At 45.9% G+C, this 21,857-nt stretch overlaps 1 protein-coding gene across 5 annotated transcripts in view; it reads left to right on the top strand.

The window, feature by feature from the left end:
- The window catches only part of Fhod3 (formin homology 2 domain containing 3), a 412,200-nt gene that overhangs the window by 252,229 nt on the left and 138,114 nt on the right, over positions 1-21,857 (top strand). For all 5 annotated transcript variants that reach the window (XM_041660396.1, XM_041660395.1, XM_041660394.1 and 2 more), the window contains exons 6-8: positions 244-338; positions 14,613-14,724; positions 19,954-20,048. In XM_041660396.1, the coding sequence (XP_041516330.1) occupies positions 244-338; positions 14,613-14,724; positions 19,954-20,048 (302 nt within the window). The remainder of the gene's footprint in view (positions 1-243; positions 339-14,612; positions 14,725-19,953; positions 20,049-21,857) is intronic.

The following is a 21,857-nucleotide window of genomic DNA, read 5'->3' as shown; positions in this document are numbered from 1 at the left end:
TGCATACACCCAGCAATCAGGGATTCCAATGCCTTGGGTACACCCTTCACGTGTCATGGATAGCCCCCACTGCTTTTAGTTCTGAAATAAGACACAATCAGATCCTCACACTTACCTTCAGAGCTGGTTCTCTATAAATGGTGCCCTTAACTTGATGAAAATCTCAGTTGGCCTCCTGATCATTGAAGATCGCACTTCTATATAAACCCATAACATCTCCTTGTCTCTTTTCCCTGTCTGCAGCACTGGGACAGATTATGTTGTATGTGGATGGGATGAATGGAGTCATCAACCACAGTGAGACCATCCAGTGGCTTTACACTCTTGTTGGGTCAAAGGTAAGACAAGTTTTTTTTTTCTTTTCTTTTTGGAACATCTTGTTCATTTTGCAAATCATTGCCTTTTTGTTTAATTCCTCTCTGAAATGTTTTCACAAAGCGAAGTCCTATCAGCTTTGTTCAAGCCCTGTCTTGGTATAAACGATGAGTAATGCTTTGTAGGTTTTCAAGCCCACGCCAATCACAGCTTTATAACGTTTTAATGCACTTCTGCCTTTTCTTCTCCTAAGCTGTAATCAAATGCCTTTGGCACTTTTGGTTTCTAATGCTTAATTAAAATGTTATACCATAGATAAAGTACCTATGTACGCCTTATATTTTGTGACCTCAATGGTAGGATCTATGTGAGGTCATAGATACCAGACGAGAGCCCCGGTGCCATTACTGGCCCTTGGATTTCCTTTCCCAGTGTTGTGATGTGAAAAAAATCTCTCCCATTTCATAATGGAAAAACTATTTTCCCTTGGGCAACTGAAATGTTTTTTTCTCCTCTATCTTTTTAGCTTTGTTTTCTATGGAAAATGGAAGCAACTCTGTTTTGATGTTAGTGCGCGTGGTCTTGGATGTGGAGTGGAATGCTGGGTCTCTGAGGTTGACTTAGCGAGGCTGGAGGGAGATTTGTATCTGCTCTCCTGTGGTGGAGGTTTCTGTTTTCCTTGCATCTGCTTGGAGGCCTCCCTGGCTGATGGGTCGTCTGGAAGCAGTTCCTTCCATAGCTCTCTGATTGATGTCCATGACCTTAAAGTCTAGAGAGATGGGCGAGATTTTTTCAATTAAAAAGGGACTCTTAATACATGTTACAAATGAATTAATAAATCTTTGTAGTTCTGTTGCGGTCCTGACAAGACTGATGTGGTGGCATGGGGACAGGGAAGAGCACAGATGAGCGCAGGGGAAGGGGAGTACCGTGGCCTGAGGACATTCCCTGAACCCCTGTGCTGGGAGCTCATGCAGCCCTGTGGGAAGGTGTGGCCTTTTGTGAGCAGCTCAGGCCATGAGGGCTCTTCTCTTGGTAATGGATTGTTGCTGTTGTAGCAGAAGCCTTGTTCTCTGCTCTTCTCTTATGTCAGAAGATGACCTCTGTCCTTCTGGTATCTGCAGCGACCAGTTCCCATCTTCCTATCTGGAATGTGCTATGAAGATCTTGCATGTGTCCCTGCCTGTCAACCTATGCAAAATGCAGTTCTGTTCTCTAAAAAAAAAAAATCATATAGTCTCAGGTGTTGTGTGATGACACTAATGGAGTAAGATAGGAGAAAGTTCCAGAGACGAGGAAGGGTTACAAAGAACTGGAAACTGTGGGGGAGGGGATAAAAAGACATGGTGGCTCATATCTAAAACCTCAATGCTTGGAAGGGGTGAGGCAGAGGATTACTGTGGGTTCAAGACCAGCCTAGGTTATAGTGTAAGGTCCTGGCGCAAAACCCCAAAAGAAAAAGAAAAATAGGAAATGAGATGGAACGAGCAGGAGGTAACAAATTCATCTCTTAGCCTCTAGCCTGTGGCATCACTGCAGCCTGTGGTGTCTGTCCCTATGTCGTCCCCCTCCCCGCTTTAGGATCACTCTTGAGGGTAAAGGATCTGAAAAGAAGAACAGGGGAATCCGCATTGCATTTGAAGTGCAAAGAGAATCATTAAACCAGAGGAAGAAATTGGCAGAGCAATCTTGCCTTCCCTGGCTGGCCCTAAGAGCTCTTGCTTGCTCTGGGGTCCCTCCTCAGGCTCTGTCCAGGGTTGACCAGATATCTCTTTCCCTACCCTCTGGCTTCATTAGCACTAGACTGTCTAGAACATGTGAGTTTTGTCTCCACCTTTCATTTTTCCCAAGAGCTGGTCTTTAGTGCCCGATGACTTCCTGGCATTGCAAGGCTGGGCAAATAGCGTTTAGTGAGCTTGCGCCTTGGGGCCTATGGTGATGCTAAAAAGGCTGACACCAGAAGCTGCTGTCCCATTTACTGTGATGTCAGACACGATCTTGAATCAGGCTACCGGGTATACTCAGTTCAGGTCAGCAGCTGAATGCAGGAAGCAAGCAGCCATTGGCAAGTGTTTTTCCAGCACAGTCCTCCTGAGATGTTCCCTTCTCTACAAAACCTGCCGCCGTCCCTTCCCTCTCTTTCATCTGGGTAGTGAAGGATCCCGAAGACTAGGTGCCTGAGCCTACCAAGGACCCTTAGGTTTAGAGAATGATGCCTCAGTTCTGTCCTCAGCACACAGATTAACCAATGCAGCTACTGTAGGTTTCCCTAGCTCAGGTGGAGAAGGCAGGGAAGCTGTGTTCGAGCCTTGTCTGTTGGCAGAGTCACGGCTTCTAAACTAAAAGGTTTGCCTTGACAGCCTGCTGGCTTTGCCTTATACAGGCACAATGTAGATAAAGGAAGTGCTGGTTAGAAAAAAATTCCTGTTATTCTGTTTTCATAGCGGTTGATTTTCCTCCCATGAAAGGCAACAAGATGTGAGTTTGCTGCCTGCCAGAGGGGCATTATGCCATGCACATTTGCAGTTACTTGAAACTCCAGAGAAGAAAAGGATGCATTTGGCTTTAAAAGAGAAAGCACAGAGTGTTTTCTTTGAGGTCTTTCTGTTTACATGGGCCCCATCTCGAAACTCCTCAGCCAGAGGGAAGATTTGGGTGCCCCTGCAATGACTTATTAAGGGTGTGTTGTTGTTTTCTTCCCGGACCTGTAATTTTAATTAATTGGGGTAAGCTGATTCTGTTTGTACAGCGTGGCCTGCCACTCTGCCTTCCATTCTGGCCCTGAGGAAGACCCTCTCATCTCCTGACCAGAGATGGTCTTGATGTTGCCATGGAAACCACCCTTTTGATTCCTTTCTGCCTTCTCTCCCCCTGCTGCCTATTTCTGCCCACCCCACGAAACCTCATTCTTCCAGCTGTGTGTCAGGCAGCTGACGGACATCAGTGGGCTTCCTCTGCATCTGTGTGAAGATGGGCACGGTATTCTGCTCTGACGTATCCCTGCTAACTAACATACGGCGGGATGAAAAGAGCCGCGGCCATGCTGACTTCTCCTAACACGTTCTGCATTCTCTCTGTGAACCCTCATTAGGGCACAATCTGAGCTACACGGCATGGAGGACATAGGATTAGAGGAGGGAGAAGATGGGAGGGACGGGGACAGTTACTATGAAGCGATAGGGCCTGGGAAGGGTAGCAGCCGAGGTGAGAAAGGTGTGGAGACATCTTGAGGAACAGCTTGCGAGGCCTAGCTTTCTGGATTTAGAAAAACGTGAGTCATATCTCAGAGTGGGACAGTGACTCTGGCAGGAGCAAGAAAGCTCATATAAACTTTGGAAGGATATTTTTGAAATGAAGGGAATGCCCCCAAGTAGAGCCCCTGTGTCGGGAAAGTGTGCTGGTTGCTCAGGAGAGGAGAGTGAGTAGACATTTGGGTCTGTAGTCACTACTGCGTCACTGGTAAGTGACACTCAAGTGACCCACATATAGGCTGAGGCATGAAGAATGTCATTAGTACCTACAGTTATAGAATCCTAGCTGTGATGAACGCTGAGTCGTGTTAAAGTTGCTCTTGTTATCTTGAGTTACAATCCAGATATTTCTAGAAAAATATCAACTAGCTCAACCCTAGTGGGAAGCCATTCTTCTGACTTGATGGGAAGCCATTCTTCTGGGGGAAGCACCTTCATCTAGACCATTACCAAACACTGTGCATATGTCAGTCACGCTGAATTCCCTATGCACTGCTCTGAGCATTTGAGGGTGGCTGTCAGGGACTGAGGATATACATATATAGATTTATCTATGTATACGTGTGTGCATATGCACATGCACATACATAGCCAAATCATTAAAGTGCCTAAATGTAAGCACAAGGACCTTAGGTTGCTTCCTGGGACCCACATTTAACAACAAACAAACAAACCATGTTGGGTGTGGAGGTGTGCTTATAATCCCAGCACTGGGGAGGCTGCACAGCTACCCTGGACTACTTGGCCAGCTTTAGGCCAATGAGAGACCCCATTTCAAAACAGATGAAAATAAAGGTGAATAGCTCCTAAGCAGTGGCATGTGAGGTTGTCCTCTTGATTCCACATGTAGTCATGTGCACATAAACATACATACCCATCCACATGGAAAGATGGCTCTCCTGTGAGTCTGTCCAAGCTACAGCGTATGCTTTACTGTAGCTGTCACAGGACCCTAATAACCAGTTCCGTTTTCTCCTGGCCACCACCTTCTTTTTGCAACTGGTAGGAGGTGTATAGCAGCCTCCTGGGAGAGGACATTTTCTCCCACAAATTCCATCTTTTCTTTAGCGGGCCTTTTAAGCAGCAGCCCCAGGTGCTGGCTGAAGCTAGCCTGCAGTCTATTAAACTTCGCTGGCCTTTCCTCATACATCATGCCTGCCAGATCTTCTTTTCTGCATGTCCATGACTGATGGTTGTGTATCTAAATGCAAAGCATTGCAATTTTCCTCATTGATCAGACCACAGTTCCAGCCTCAAGATAATTGTGAATTCTGCCTTGGCCATTTATCATCTTAACTGTTAGTGCCAGCTTTATATAACATAAATTCAATAAGTTATGCCTCTTTATTATAGACAGAATGCTGAGGGAGAGAGAGAGTGTGTGGATTAACCAGGACAAACTGCGTGATGACACTTATTAGCCGAGGTGTTTTAGGGTCACTGTGAAGTGAGTCGGGAGCTGCCTAGCTGACCATCAAGTCACTCCTTCATTGTCCCCAGTGCCTTCTCAAGATCCTTCTGAAATCAGGACATACTGCATCTCACAGCACAAGCTAGGGCTTTGGGGTCCAGTGCATCCTTCTTGTGGGTTGTCTTTTCATCTATAAATGGAGACAGTCTGTAGATGAGTAGATACGAATGTGGAAACTGAGCACTCTTCGTTCCTGGCCCTGTGTCCTGTATCATTTGTTAAAGGCTCTTCTTCCCAGAAGCACACTCAACATCCTAATTTAGAGATGTTCTCAGCTTAGACCATTGGGCATGGTGTTTCCCTCTCTCCCTTCCTTCCTCCTTTCCTCTCTCCCTCTTTCCTCCTCTCCCTCCCCCTCCCCATCTCTCCATCTCGCCCCCACCTTAAGCATAAATTTCCTGGGCTAATTTTTCAGGAATCAGTGGTAAGTTCAGAAAGCTATAGGATGTCATTTTAGGAGTCCACCTGCTTGCATCCCTTTTTGGTAGTTGCTTTAAGTCTGATTTTATACTGTGGGTGGCTTCTGTCCACCCTAACCCTGTCCCTTACTTGCCAGAGGAGTGCAAGGCAGGTCCCTAGAGAGCAGCTCATAGCTGGTCTTTGTGCCTGTGGTTTCTGGGGATTTCATGCTGTGATGGTATACCACATGCGACTTCCATCACCCATGAGCATTTCTTGATGCTTGGCAGGGTGGCTCCACCTCCCTCCCCTTTGTCCTCGGCTAGACCATTGCAGACACCTTTTCCTCTCGTGTGAAGAAAATTTTCCCTCTCCTTGCATTTCAAGCCTCTTGCTTTCCTCTGCATCCCTAGTTCCATGGCAGGCTTAATATCAGTAGCAAGTTTAATAATCATAAGGCTTTTTCTTTTTTGCACATAGGTGTGCACATATATGTGGGCATGTAAGAGTGTGGAGATGGGAGGATGGCATTGGATGTCTTCCTTGACTGCTTCCCACCTTGTATTATTGAGGCACTATCCCATTTGAACACAGAACATACCAATTTGGCTGGTCTAGCTAGCCAGCTTTCTTTGGAGATGGCCTCTCTCTGCCTCCTGCATTCTGGGATTACAGCTGAACCACCACACCCACCCAGCCTCTCTACAAGTGTGATGCTCCAGACTCTGGTCTTCATGCTTCTGTGGCAAACACTTTGCCTGCTGAGCCATCTCCCCAGCCCTCTGTTGGGAGATTTTCTTGCTGCCAATCTGAGAGTGATAATCTCTGCAGCAAGGAAAAGTCAGAAAATATCTGAAAAAAATTATATATATTTTGAACTCACACTGTAAACATATTTAATACCATAATGTCTGCTCAGCCATTGAATTCTATATGGCCTAGCCAACGAAGTTACCAACACATTACTCAATTCCTTGAATAGTACCTATTGTGTTAAATCAGCACTAGATTTGAATCTTGTATTTATTACTTCAAATGACTTGAATTAATATATGTTCCATTAATAGAAGTTGGGCTAATATTAATTTTCATAATGAAATTAATGACAACAGATTGAAGAAAAAAACCCAGGCTGATGGATGATCTCAACATCTTGGCAGCATTATAAAAACTAACATTTAAAGCTTTTTAGTGATTGTAAGAATAAAATGGTCTCTTTATATAAAACTAGAAATTTTTAAAAGTAAAAACAAAATATACTATCTGGAGATGCTACTAAAATTAATGATGATGATTAACTTTGGAACCTTTCTATTCTCCTTTGTTTCTTTCTTAAATAGTTAGCCCTAGACATAGTCTAACTATTTTCTGTGTCACTGTAATATTTAAAATATTGTTTGATGCCTGTATAATAGTCTCTAGCATGACTGTGCTGTGACTCACTGGAGTTCATTTCATGTTTCTCATGTTGTTGGTCAAGTGGCTTCAGGTTCGACGCTATATTTGAAGATATTTTACTATCATTCAAACCTGTTTAGTGAGTGAAGTTGCTTTTGACTTGTATTTGTCAACATCCCATTAAGTAGTATTTCTGAGACTCCTTTCATTACCCCAGTGTGTTCATGTGCTGTTGGCAGGGTGACACTGTGCCTTCAGACCCAATGTCCCCTGTAGAGCTCACCCCCACCCCACTCCTCTGCCTGTGCACACACACCCAGAGCACAGATTCCGATGTGTATAGTTTCTTTTGCACATGTGGGCACATGTGTGCTGGTGTTTGGAGGCCAGAGCTCAGCCCCTGATGTCACTCTTAGACCCTGTTCACCTTGTGTCTTACAGGCAGGGTCTCTCCCCATCTAGGCTAGACTGGCTGCCTAGGCCCCAGAGACCCTCTTGCCTCTTCAGCACTAGAATTACAAGCAAGCTACATCTTCCCTTTTTATTAGCATGGGTTCTGGAGATTGAACTCAGGTCCTTATACCTGCAGGGCAAACATGTTACCACCTGAGCCACTCCCCCAGTGTCATAGCATGCTTGGTTTCTTAGATGCCCCAGTAGGAAACCATTCTCCTGGGAGAGGAGTAGGTTGAAGATCCGGTTTCACAAGCACTTGCTTTAGGAGTGAGCGACCTGAGGGTGAGGCCAGGTCTTAGGGGAACAGCCAGCAGAGGCCCGGGTGGCAGAAGTATCTCTCCTTTAGTCCGTGGTGTAACCTCAGGGAGCATAATTGGGTCCCCTCCACTCTCAAGAAGCTTCTCTATAAGTTAGCCTTGCTGCTTCATCACTCACAAATGCTTTTTCCCTATGAAAGCCAGAAATACAAGAGAGAGTGGAACTGTGACACTTCGCTCCTGTGGCCAGAGAAAGCGGCCATGTTCTCTCAGCAGGAAAAAGAGTAGGAACTGCTGGTTCGAACCTGGGAACACATCTGGAAGATTGCAGAATCTCAGGCAGCCAGCATACCCTTTCTCCAATGAAAATAGTTTCCATCTTCTAGGGCAGTAGAAGAAGGAAGGACAACAGAGGCAGGAGTTCTGGGAGTCATCCCAGGAGGTGCCCTGCAGGCTTGGGTTCTATTTGTCAATGCTCTTAGCCTCCCCCTACCCCCTGCCCACTCCCTCTTCCACCCACCACCACCAGCCCCTGGACTTTGTTTTTGTCTGCCTGGCACCTGTATGCACTCACTTCATGGAGACTCCTGGCAACCAAGCTCTCCTGACAGCACATTCACCATGCCAGGCTTACCTGCTGTCTGCTGGCATGCCTCCAGGACTAGTTGTTTGTAGAAGAAAGTTATTTTACTTGGGAAATATTATCTGTCCTATTTCCACAATGCATATATTTCGAGCCAAAACATATGGAAGATGGGGCTTTTCACTGGCTAAGGGCAGTAATCTAACCTGTTTTCCTTTGCTTCCACTTAGAAATTAGCCATGTAGCAAGTTATTCTAGCCTCCTAGACTGTGGGGTTTTGTACCCCCACCTGGGCATGCTGCTTCCTGTAAAAGCACCCAAGGTTGTTGATTTCCTTCAACCAATATTGCATTCTGCAAGCAGTAACAAGATGCCCCTTAGCTGGCATGTTCATGCAAGGGTTTGCTATCTCTTTCTCAATAGTAAAAAAACGAATAAATGGTATTTTATGAATTGAGCCTTTTTAGTTCTCACGTTTTATTTGTTATGTTTGTGAATGTGTGGGCGTGTGCATACCATGCCCGTGTGCAGGTCAGAGGACAACTCGCATGTGGGTACCAGGGGTCAAACTCAGGTCATCATGTTGGATAGCAAGCCCCTTTACATGCTGAGCCATCTCTCGGGCCCTCAAATGACTCTTTGCAATGACCCTGGGTATCCTCTGGAAAATTTAGCCATGTGAATATTTCTAATGTTTGCACACTGCTATTTAAATAAAGTTTCAGCTAAACTCCAGCAGAATAAGTTATAATTTGTAACTTTTTGTTTTGCTTTTATCTTCCATCATCTTTGGACAGCTTGCTCTGTTTTATACTGTACAAAATGTCTTACTCACCGGTTAGTACCTTCAGGGCTAGCCAGCTTCCCCTGGGTTACTTCACTGTTCATAGCGTTGGTCTCCTTTCTGTAGACTGCACTGTCAGAAGCATGCAGCTGTCACTCAGGCAGAGCACAGGGACTTGGTGCAGGTGACTTCCTGTTCTGACTGATGTGCCAACCCTGATCCTTTTATTCCCCGTGAATCCTTGCAGGCCGAGGCCCAGAGTTCTGTGCTTGAGGCACTGTCTGAGCCTCTGTTTTATTTCTGATAATCGCCCACACCATGTTCAAACAGTCTGTTAGAGGTTGAGAAGGGAAAGATTCTGGAGCCTAAGATTTTTGTTGAGCCATTTAATAATTATGAAGGCCCTTGGGCCTGAGTTTGAACTGCTGGCTTAGAAAGTCACAACTTGAGAGTATGACATTAGAATAAAAAGTTAAATGAGGAGTCTTAATGATGCATAACTAGGGGCTGCAATTTTTTCATGGAAGAAGAGACAGGGTCTCATTCTGTGGAGCAGGCTGATCTGGAATTAACTTTATAGGCCAGGCTGGCTGCAAACTCAACAGAGATCCCCTCCTGCTCAGCTTCTAGTGCTGGCATTACAGGCATGAGCCAACGTGTCTGGTTTGATTTTTTTCCCCTGATACCTAGTTTGTTCTAGAGTATAGGTAAATGTATAAATAGTACAATAAAGATCTATAGACCAGGATGTCTTACAGTTTCTATGCTAGTTTAAAGGTCAGCACCTGTCTATAGCACACATCTATGCTACCTTTAGTGGGACATGAAGCAAAATCATAAGTATTTCTCTAGACCTCTTTGTAACTTAAATCCTAAGGCAACTAGAAGGCTTTGGATACTTGAATTTGAACTCAGTGAGCAGCATATGTTACCCACTCGCTGGATTTCTTTTGCTTCCTTAAATCCAGTGAGCTGCGTGCGAAGTCTTAAGAAACTGCCTTGTATTCCTTTTCCAGGTCTCTGGTAACTGCATTCTAAAACCTAGATGCTTTCTGCACAATGACCAGGAAAACCAAACCCTAGGCAAGCACCATGGTGGTACTGCTCCCCCACCCCCAGCCTCTCTGAAATGGACGTGACATTGGATCCAGAGTGTGGGGGATATGGAGGCTGTCCTTGGTTGCTTTCTTGGTTACTTACCTGGTACTTTGGCCTTCACATAGGTCTTTCAGCCTATATTTTATGATGACTAGGAACATAAAGTCCAAAATAGTGGGTGCAGCAGAGTCCAGCCACCCTGAAAATGCATTAAATCTTCACGAAGTATGGTGGAGGCATGTTCATACAAAGGGACTAGCGCAGATTCCTGCTTAGCTATATGTTTTAGGAAAGCATAAAACACTTTTCTTGGGCTGGGAATGTAGCTCAGTTGGCAGAGTGCTTGCCTAGTGCCTGTAGTACCTGTGAAGTGGAAGCAAAGATGTGTGGATTGGAAGGGACTCAAGCACAGCCAGCCTGTCTACCCCACCCAGGTTTACCTCCTGCGGGGATGTGCCTTCCTCTTCAACCCACTTGGTTTTGAGCCGCTGAGGCTGATTCCCTGTTGTCATATCGCCTGTCTGCTTCATGATGCTGAACCAGCGCATGGTGTCACATGCTTCATGGGGACTGGATCAGCCCTTCCAGGGCTAGACAGATTGCCAGGTGCTGGATGCATTGTCGTGACACTGTGCTTGTTAGGATAAGAAGGGGCTTTGGTCGGAGCTGAAAATTGTGCGTTTGGGGTTGGAATGACACTCTGAGGATTGATGTGTCTAAGCCATGTGATGGTGTATGCCCTGACTGCTTTGGAGCTTACTCCCACCCCTCCTTTTTTGGGGTTGCTCCTTCCTGCAGCCATCTTAAGCCCACCTCCCCTGCTCTACCACTGCCTCCCATGTTTGCCTCTTCCCAGTGAATATGGGCTAGGACTCCTAACAGCGGTTCCTATTCAAATGTGCAAATATACCTAAGATGAATCTGGGAATAAAGCAAGGGCCTTGTGCATTCTACAAAAGCACTTTACTGCCCAATTAGTCCTCGGCACCAAGAAAAGATTTCTCAAGAACTGTGGAAAAGGCAATGTGCTGGTCTTTGAGGAGGAGGAATGTGGCCCCTGTGCTGGTTGCTTCGCACTCCGGAGCGTGTGGTTATATTCTCCATACAGAAGGGTATCAAAGAGAGTAACTCTTGGATAAATGAAGGATTCTATAGCAGTATTTAGAAGCAGTGTCCCCTCCCTACTTTCAAACCTTCACAACATTGCTAATGTGGAATTTCTGAGTAGGAGCCCCGGATGCATCTGAAGATGAGCTGCGACATGCTTTCAATTAGTACCAGGAATTTGCCCCAAATTAACGTTCCGATGTTCTTGCCTCTAAAGCGCTTTAATTGTCTAATGTGCTTGCTATTCGTTGGCTAGTAAAGCTTCCGAAAGCACCAAACATAAACTAACTAGAAGCTGAAGTCACAGAACTCCTGATCATAGGAATTATGTTTAAGAAATTTTTCAAAATAAAATTGCGGTGCCCGAAGAACTCCCAACAGAGCCTTTCCAGCAAAGGGGAGGAACACATGAAAAGGAAAGCTTCTGTGGGAAAGCAGGTTCTCCAGCAGAAGCATCCATGGCTTACGGATTCTGGGTACTAGGGACCACATCATGATAGTCAAGGCCTGTGACCCCACAGATGCTCAGAAGGGCTCTATGGGACCGACAAAGCGGGCCCTGCCAAGACCAGCCTCATGGGAGCACACTGCACAGCTGCCAGGTTCCTTTCAGGAACCACAAAAGGAATTTCTGCCTCCCGGGGAAGCCTCCAAGCCTGGACATGCTGGGTTTGTGTTTACTTAAAGACACTTCTCTGGCTTTAAACATACAAAACATAGTTCATTCTTCTGGACTGCTGCCCCCCAAAGCCTTGTACCTGTTGGGAAAATACTGTGGAATTTGGCCTCTTCCTAGACAGGAAGGAGCAGGGAAATGGTAGGACTGGAGTTAGGGGTAGGAACCATCTAAAATGCTTAGAGTCCCCCCACCCCCAGAGTACACAGTTCCCTTGGTGGTAGGAACACAAAAGGAAGGGGAAACCTGGGACTTCTTGACCTTCACCTGACTGTGAAGGGCCTTAGCTTGGTTAGGGGCTATGACCGGTCCCATGCCACTGTGATGGGTTAGAAGGAGAAACTCAGTGAAGATATGCCACCTTCACTATGTAGTGTTGCTAGTGGGGGTGGCATGCACGGGTCAGGTTGCTAGTGGGGGTGGCATGCATGGGCCAGGCTGGTAGTGGAGGGTGGCATGCACGGGCCAGGCTGGTAGTGGAGGGTGGCATGCACGGGCCAGGCTGGTAGTGGAGGGTGGCATGCACGGGCCAGGCTGGTAGTGGAGGGTGGCATGCACGGGCCAGGCTGGTAGTGGAGGGTGGCATGCACGGGCCAGGCTGGTAGTGGAGGGTGGCATGCATGGGCCAGGCTGGTAGTGGAGGGTGGCATGCATGGGCCAGGCTGGTAGTGGAGGGTGGCATGCACGGGCCAGGCTGGTAGTGGAGGGTGGCATGCATGGGCCAGGCTGGTAGTGGAGGGTGGCATGTGGTGAGAATGAATGAAAATCAAGTTTTAGTCACAGTGAATCTGAGGTGTGGGTTAGCACCCGAGAGATGTCAAAGTTATAAGACAACCCAGCCCAGGAATTGGGTCAGGCCTGGAAAGCAACAGACATTTAACATTCGATCTTAGATGAGCTTTTAAACCCAGGGGTAAGATAAACTTGTCAGAGAGTGTGTGGTGAGAAGAGGAATGAACGCCCAGGCAGAAACCCTTAGGTCTTCACAGAGCCATCCTGAATACCCTGGAAATAGCAGTGAAGGAGTCGCCATCAGGTGGGAGACTAGCTGTCCTCTCCCGTGAGAGAGAGCAACTGAGTGTGTCACGTGCTACGAGGGCTGAATGAAATCCATGAAGAGGTAACTGCTGGATTTGACAACATGCAGGCCACCATGAACCTGAATAGCTAAACTGAGTAGTGGAGACACAGTTAAATTCCCATCAAGTTGGGCTGGAGAGCATCTGGTTGCTTTTCTAGTTGGTGGAACAAAAATACTTGAGTAAAATGAACTTAGGAAGGAATGGTTGATTTTTGTCTTGTATTTTTAGGATATAGTCCATGACGGCAGGGATGGTGGCAGGAGCTGGGGCGGCTGGTCACAAGGCAATCACAGCCGGGAAGCAGAGGGAGACAGATGCTGTGCTCAGGTCTCTTTCTGCTTTTGGTTGAGTCTGGGATTCCAGCTCATGGAATGGTGCTGCCTATACTTAAGAGACTTCCCACATCCCTTAACCCAGTCTAGAAAATCCCGTACAGATATGCCCAGCAGTTTGTTTCAGCGGAGATTCTAAATCCTGTCAAGTTGAGCATCAGGATTCATGATCACAGGGCATCCCTAGCAAGCTGGGAAATGAAGCCATACACCTTTGAGCTGTACAGTGCGGTTCTTTGCTTGGGGTTCCCTCACTTTCCCCATCAAGTCTGTTTCCCTGTCATTGTGATGGGAGCGCAGGCCTCATGGAGTCCCTGGGTCTTCCTCGAGGTGCAGGGCAAATGAAGAAGCGGGAACTGATTTCCACAATGTGGTGGGCAAAATGGGACTGATGGTTTGACCTGGCCATTGACTGACAGATCAGAGCAGCTAGCAGACACCCCTAAACCCACTCTGAGTCGTGTGTAGTTCTTGGCCTTGAAGGAAAACATGTAAACAACTCCATCTCAATTTAGAAGAGGTCTGTGGGGTTGAAAGGGGCAACAACAGCTTGGGAAAGGATGGACAGCCTGAGGTTGGCGTGGTGTTCTCAGGCGCATCATTCGTGCGATCCTCAGGAGGTATGTGTGTAAGGTCACTGAGGACAAGATTCTTGGAAGAAAATGGGATAAAGGGAAGGGAGGCTTTGAGGGAGAGAGAGAGAGGAGCAGCTGGGGGGTAGAGAAACTGACCCAGAACCCCTCAGGACCAAAGGAGCTGGAGTTAGAAAGCCATGGTAGCTTCCACTGAGTGAGTCACTCATGGTCTCTCCAAGGGTAAGTTCTACTGTGGGAAAGAAAGTACTGAGCTGGCTTCAGCACCTCACAAATGCTGAGCCTTGAATCCAGGGTCTGTGAGTTCCAAGGCCCCAGGCAGCCTGCTCTGTCTGCTTTAAGTACTGGGTACTTGGCTCAGGATCCTGCTTACCCAAGCTTGCACTTGTGCCTAATCCAAGTGTTTGACCTACCGTACCTGCTTCCTCATTGGAAAAATATGAATTGTGCCTGTTGTCATTGGGATCAAATGAAGTCCCCAGTTCAGCATGCATGTCTTACTTGTTGGAAGCCGGATGTGAACCCCAGGGTCAAATGTCCTGGGTTCGAATTCCTGGTTCCATTGCTCACTAGATGTGTGATCATGGACAGCGTACTCTGCCTCAGTTTCCCAATCTTCACAGTTGGGGCGGGGGACTAATACCTATCTGCTGAGGTGTTTCTGATAAGAGGTGAGTGAGGAACCAATAAAGGAATCTGGATGACCTCTGAGTTGACTGACGGTGGGTGCTGGCTGTGGGGGAGGGAAGAGTGCCTTCAAGTGGGCAGGGCCGCCTATGCTTCTCTGTGATGGTTTCATCTTCTCTCCAGTTCCGCCTGGTGGTGAAGACAGCCCTGAAGCTTCTGCTCGTCTTTGTGGAGTACTCTGAGTCCAATGCACCGCTCCTCATTCAGGCCGTTTCTGCTGTCGACACCAAAAGAGGTGAGTAGTCCCGCCGTGGGGCCATCAAGGTCACGGTGTTGCATATAGGGAGGCTTCCCCTCTTCTGCTGAGTTATTGGGAGCATTCTGTGTGTAGACATCGCCATAAGGGGTCCAGGGTGGTGACTGTGGAGATTTGGGCAGGGATGTGACGTGACAGTGAAGAAAATGGACGTGAGGACTTAGCCAGGACATGACAGCGGACCTGTCCTTTTGATCCAGATTAAATCACTGTGGGTCTTTCCTTCTCTTCCTGTCCTATGTAACACTGACCCATAGATGTTCCTTGAGCTTTCTGCCCTTCTCCCTGCCATCCCATACTGGAGTCTGGAAGGCAGGTCGCAGACCACAGCCACCTTCCCTCTACAACGACATATTGTCATCTGGTACCAGACAGGAGATGTCTTATAGTAAGAACAGGTTATAGTGCCACTAACAGTCCTGAATAAGGACAGCCAGCAGCTCAGAAACCATGTCTGGCTTTCGCAGAGCCAGGTGGGCATTTGGGAAAATGGTGATTCACTTGGTTCATCCTTGCAGGATGTGGGTTCTATCTCCCAACTCTGGAGTTCCTTTAGGACGATGCTTGGACGTTTTGGTAGCCTCTTTTAAATTGTGGGTATCAACGACATTTGTCATTGGGCCATAATATAGGGACATCCTTTTCATAGCTTTGAGGTTCTCCTTTGGCCTTGTTGAGTAGGAACTCCTAGCATCTTTCTTTGGAGTTCCACTGCACATAGGGCATGTTGTAGAGTGGGAATGACCCTCAGATGAACCTGGGGCTTTGTTTCCCACATGCAAGCTTCATTCCGCGGTCTCAGCCTGAGGCCTCTACTATCCCAAGTCTCTCCAACAAGACAAAATGATGGCCATCTTTTTTCAATTAGTAAAAAAAAAAAAAATTCCCATCGATCGTTTTCTCAGCTTGGTAGATTTTGCCTATAAAATTTCTTCAACCTTTGGCAGCTGCTATCATCTGCCTGCCACTAAACATGAAGAGCTGCAAACAGAGGAACATCACTAATGAAACAGCTCAGAGAAAGTTCATCATGTGTGGCTCAATAGCACATTTCTTCATGGACATGTGTGGTCTTGGCTGTGATTTTGAAATACATACATATAGCGTCATCCGGGTTTGCTGCTAGTAAACTTGTCCAGGGATTCTGTGATGGAATTAAACATACCAGTGTGTCAGGGAATTCTGAAGAGAGCAGCATGAATGCCAGGTGTTTCCAGCAGCAGGGTTTAGAGCAGTCTCCAGTTCCCGGCATGCCGGAGATGACTGAAGGAGGGCTGAGCATGTCCACGTGGGCACACGTGCAAACAGTCCATAAATTCTGCTCCGTAGAGTCTCCAGACTCGTTCCTTGGCAGGAGGGACTGGCATGGGAAAGACAGTTGTCTTTCCATTTTTTTTATTGGACAGGAAAACTCTGACTTGAGGAATCAGCAACTATAAAACTAAGAAAATAAACCAAAAGTCATTAGCACCAAGGTAGTTGAAGTCATTCTAGACTAGATCCCCTTGGTGTATTTATAAACACTATGCATGGCCATCTATTAGTTAGTCAGGAGTGTGACATGGACTAGAGTATGCCACTTAGAGAGCCTAGAAAGAAAAGTTCATCAAAGGAGCCCGGAAGTATAGCTCAGTGGAAGAGTGCCTGTTGGGTATGCATGAGGGTCTGTGTTCAGTCCTCATTACCACAAAACAAACAAACCGAAAGGTGCATCGTAGGTAGTAACTCATATTTATGAATATGTGAACATTTTAAATGCCTCATTTGGTCTAGTCCACTATACTTTAGCTTTGGGGCTATAATAAAAAGTGAGTTTGATTAGCCCTGAATGTGTCATGAATCACAACTGACTTTTCAGATCCTCTGGATCATCTTCACCTCTCTGTGTGTGTGTGTGTGTGTGTGTGTGTGTGTGTGTGTGTGTATGTATGTGCATGCATGTGTAGGTCAGAAGTTGACCTAGGATGTCATCTTTAATTGCTCTCTGGATTAGTTTTCACACGGTCTCTGGCTGAACCTGAAGCGAGATCACTGATTTGTCTAGACCGACTGGCCAGAGCGCCCCGGGGATCTGCTTGTCTCTGACTCCTTCTCACAGGGATTATAGTCACACACCACCATCTCTAGATTTATTAGGTGGGTCCTAGGACTCAAACCCAGGACCTTGTGCCTGGACATCAAGCACTTTATACCATTCCCCAACACACACACTCTCTCTCTCTTATATCTTTATGTCACTTTCTTTGGACAGATGCCTGACGGGAAGAGAGAAAGACGGTAAGTCATGGAAGCTTTTAGGAGATGGTTGGGTTGTCATTCTACCTTGTCAAGTTCTTTCCTAAGATTTGCCCTGTGGTGGGTTATCTTGAAGCTAGGTAGAGTGACAGACAGTCCCTTGGACATGTAGTTAGCCTCTCCCACAGAGAGCGAGCTTGGGGAACAGACAAGTTTACTCATTTTTTCATAAATCTTGGGATCTATTGATTTGGTCCAACATAGCTTTTGAACTTATATTTTTCATTTGAATGTAAAGTGATGAATATGACTTAATTTATGTACATGCATATCATACATGATGATCATGGGGTAGAGTCTATCATCCCTTCAAGCAATCCTGTCTCTGACTCTGCTTGAGGGTGAATTGAATGGTGAAGGATGTCTAAAGTATGGTGGATGCTAGAGGTTACACACTTGAACTGAACGGACTGTTCAATGTCAAAAGTCTCTGTGGAGACTATATAGATCTGTTACCTGGAAAGATCCAGAATGTGCTGGAAGGATTGTCCAACATGTGTTTGACCATTAGTACAAGGCATCATGTAAAATGTCTGATGAAGTTTAATATAGGAACCTATCATGAAAATAAATGGGAAATGTCTCAATCATGTATTATGTGTATTTATCTTTAATCCTAGTTAAAGAAAGAAGCATTGTGCCTTCGTGGCAAAGGACTGGCCTGGAGCCTTGTGGAAAGTGAGCATTTTAAGTATTGGTGTCATCACTAACCATGACCTTGATAATGGCACCTACTGATGTTTGGGTGTCTGTGGTGCAACAGTCAGTGTGCACACACAGATCAGTCAAATGTCTGAGTCAACTATGTGCTTGCCAACATCAGGAGGCACCGGGCTCTTATGAAACCTATATTGCAGTGTTTAGGGTGGATCTTGAGGGAGACCGATGACAATGACAACCTTGTCTTCCAATGTACCCCATGAATGCTAAGAAAGGATCTAGAAATGCTTCGTCTCCTGGACACCTTGCAGTAATCTCTTAAGACAAACACTTGATTCTCAGCTTAGATATGTCCCTAACCTGCCTTAATTCCCCAACCTAATTTTTTTTCTTTTTACATTATGTACTTATGTATTGTGTGTGTGTGTGTGTGTGTGTGTGTGTGTGTGTGTGTGTGTGAAAGTGTGGTAGGGATCTGGCTCCCTTTTTCTGGGACACCTGCCTCTGTTGCTTGGCTTTCTCTTCCCCAGCCCCCACAGGGCACTTTGGATTCAAAGTCAACAATGAGGAAGTAATTCTGAGTCCAGAAGCACCATAAAAATTAGAAACTACAGATTCAGTGTTTCTCCCAGGCACTTTGCCCAGCATCTCCTGGGAGTGCTCTAGTCCTTGAGATTGATGCCCCATTAGAAACACAAGCAGATGTTTCCTGAATTCATAGGGATAGCGAGGCCCAGGGTCTACTGGCTACCTTGGTTGGCTGTCTTGAAGGCTGAAATGGTCACTCTGTTGACACTTGAAGAACAACTATACCCTGGTGCTAACTGCAAAAGAGTTTGACAATAAATGTCCAGATACAATTCAGTAGGTCTTGAGAGGGAGAGCATATCTGCACATTCAGAATTAAAAATAGATGCAGAAGATTGCTTGGGTCTAACTTGCTGGATAACTCAGCTAAAGGATGAAACCAGGTTCATTTGCTGGAAGAGCTGACATATTTGCATGTGGAATTAATCTGTGTGTGTCATGTCTTCTAGAAGGTGCCTATTTTTCAGTCCTTCTTTTTTCTTCCTGTGTGTATCTTCCCTCTCATTCTTGTAAAGCTGTTCCGTCTTCACATACCAAATGCCCTCTGAGAAATCATTACTGTTCTCTGATATTTTATTGACCTTGTCCTCTACAGCAGGCATTGTGCTGAAAGCAGAGATGAACGAGAGTGATACCATTTCTGCCTTTGGGAAATGTTTATTTATCTCAAGGCCAGGATCAGCTTTGTCACAAACCATTCAAGGACCAGCATTTGGAAACTGCTGTGTTTAGGCTATTTACAAGTTTACTTTATCAAACAAAGATAAGTGATATCCTTTTGAGATAATTTATAGAGGAATCACACAGGAAAGAGGGTCACATTCCAGCCCCCAACCCAAGGGCAAGCCAATGCTTCTATCACTTCTAATATTTATCCCGGGCATGGAGCCATGCCAGAAGACTGCTTTTTCCTTCATGGCCTTGACTTGACTTGATGGTCTAAAATGTGACGTGTTTTCTACCTCTATCCTAGAGGCCGGAGAGAGCAGCTCATGTGCCTTCAGAAGTGGGGCTCACTCGAGAGGAACCTCACTTCCCAAGCCTTCCATATCCATCTTTACTGCATTTCCCTTGCCAGCATCATAGCCCTAACTAAATATGTCTTCTGCTTCTTAGATGGGGGCTCTGTGCTTGTATCTATGTTTGTGCCTTTTGTCTAACTACGTCACTAGATTCTAAACCCATCAAGGGAAGTTACCCACCAGACTCTATACCTAGCTAATGCCCTGACAATATCTGTACCCTGATGGATTAGAAGTAGCATTCTTCTGTTACTGCTTGGAACTGTGAGTAAATAAAGGTCTTCATGTCTTGCTCAGTGTCTGCTGCTGGGCTTTTCAGCAATGACTTAGAAAGGGTTTTAGTCTGCATCCCAAAAGTGTGCACATGAACAGACTTAAAAACTGTGTATTTAATATAAAGGAGACTTCTCAAGCAAATAGTTATGGATATAATGAGCACAAGACAGGAAAGTGTTTTGGTTGCTAGGAAATACAGTTTATTAGGATAGGCACAAGTCCAGCTTAAAGAGGTGTCCACCCTACACATGCAGGGATGGAAAGACATTGCCATCCCCAAAGGAGAACTCCTTGGTGAAACTCCAGTGTGACTGGATAATGAGTGCCATTGAATTGCTGCTGCTAATGATTTTTGCTTCACCTGTAGGCATCAAACCCTGGTCCAACATCATGGAAATCCTGGAAGAAAAAGATGGAGTTGACACGGAGCTGTTGGTTTATGCGATGACTCTCGTAAACAAGGTTGGTTGATGTGTGCTCTAGGTTGAATTGTTACCCCTTCAAAAATAGGTATGAAAGCCTTAAACCCCAGTACCTATGAATAGGGTCTTTGCAGATATAACTTAGTTATTAGGACAACTCTAACCAAATATGACTGATGGCCTTACAGGAGGAAGAGAGAGCGAAAGAGGCAGAGAGAGACAGAGACACACACACAGAGAGAGACACACACAGAGGGGGGGGGAAGAAAATATGAATACGTACAGGGAAGATAGCCACGTGAAGACAGAGGCAGAGATTAGAACGGTGCATCTGTGAGCCAAGTAGTACCAAAGTTGACTGACAGCCAACCTAGAAATAGTCAAGGAAGGATCAGTCCATGGAACTGTTACAGAGAACCTAGTTCTGCTAACCCCTTGGTTTCAGACCATGAAGTTCTGGCATGTTAAGACACCTAGCTCATGGTAGCAAGTTGCACCAGCTGTAGGAGACTAATACCACGTGAAAATGTTAAATTGTTCCTCATGAGCCACAGCTTTGTTATTGGAAGGCAATAGCAAGAAATGTAAGAAGATGTTTCCTGCCGAGTCTCACCTGTAATGACATTTCCCCGTTAGAATTAGCAACTTGACCTAGAAGAAGTCAGGAAGATGCAAGACTTCTTCTAGGTCAAGAATTCAGACTCTGTGGAATTCAGACTCTGAGACTGTAGCAGACAGCAGGGAAGAGGTGGGGAACAGAGTGTGTGGCTCTCTGTCATCTGTAGAAATCTTGGTGCTGGAAAGTCTGTTGGCCAGATACCCATAGGCAGTGCTCTTCAAACGGCGCTTGTCTGTGTCTGTGTTCGTGAGAGAGGAAGGGCTGCTGCAGGAACTGTGGCCTGAGCGAGATCCAAACAGTGGGGAGACTGGCTCACCTAAACAAATCTATTTGGAAATAGTTGGAAGTAGCAAGGGATGGCAATGTGGGGTAGATATGTGATGGGAAGACACCAAAGGCACAATTTCAGAGGCTGAGGTTAGGACACCTTCAGAGGAAAGGAAGCCACATGTAAGCCACTTTGAAACAAAGGCCATTGGTAAGGGGACTTTAGTTGGTGTTAGCTCATTGGTGGAGGCAGCTCTCCTTAGACAAGGGTTACGGCATAAACAGCCTCTCTGGAGTTCTGTGGATAATTCTTAACCTGGGCATACTTACATAAGTGACCCTGCAGTGTGGCACAGACTGTCCATTTGCCTTGGATTGGACATAAATGACTCCATTTTGATACTGACAACTTTTTGTTTTATTTCAAGTTTACTTCGATTTTAACACCAGCAAAAGATTGCAAAGAAACTATTTAAATATATTACTGAATAAAATCATCAAGGGTCTTGTTCGTAAAATGAAAATCTCAAAGCTATAGGCAGATGACAAACTAGAAAGCTATTGGCCAAAAAAAAAAAAAAAACCCCACAATATCCTGAATATATTAATAAAGTAAAAAAAAAGGGGGGGGTAAGGAGAGAATGAAAGTCCTTTCTTTAGTCAACCGTGAATGCACAGTAAAACAAAAAGACATTCTCCCAGGCCACATGACTGCCACCAGGGGTAGACCTGGGCCCTGTAGCCCTGACAAGTGAAGCTCGGCCACCTGTCCTTGAAATACCAGCTCAAGAATCAAGTCTGTGAAAAGCAGAGAAGCAAAAGTTAGTTAATGTGGCCACATTGGGAAGAGGAGCCAATAAAGAGGTCAGTGGTCGATTCTGGGCTAGTAACGTGAAGTTAAGGTTTAAACCATGGGCAAGACCTCTGCATTGCTGGGCAGGGTGTGGTCATTGGTGCATCATG

The sequence above is a fragment of the Microtus oregoni genome, unplaced genomic scaffold (genome assembly GCF_018167655.1).
Source record: "Microtus oregoni isolate MIOR12 unplaced genomic scaffold, Mior012 000011F_ref0000422, whole genome shotgun sequence".
Classification (NCBI taxonomy): domain Eukaryota; kingdom Metazoa; phylum Chordata; class Mammalia; order Rodentia; family Cricetidae; genus Microtus; species Microtus oregoni.
This window is presented reverse-complemented; position numbering and strand designations above follow the sequence as displayed.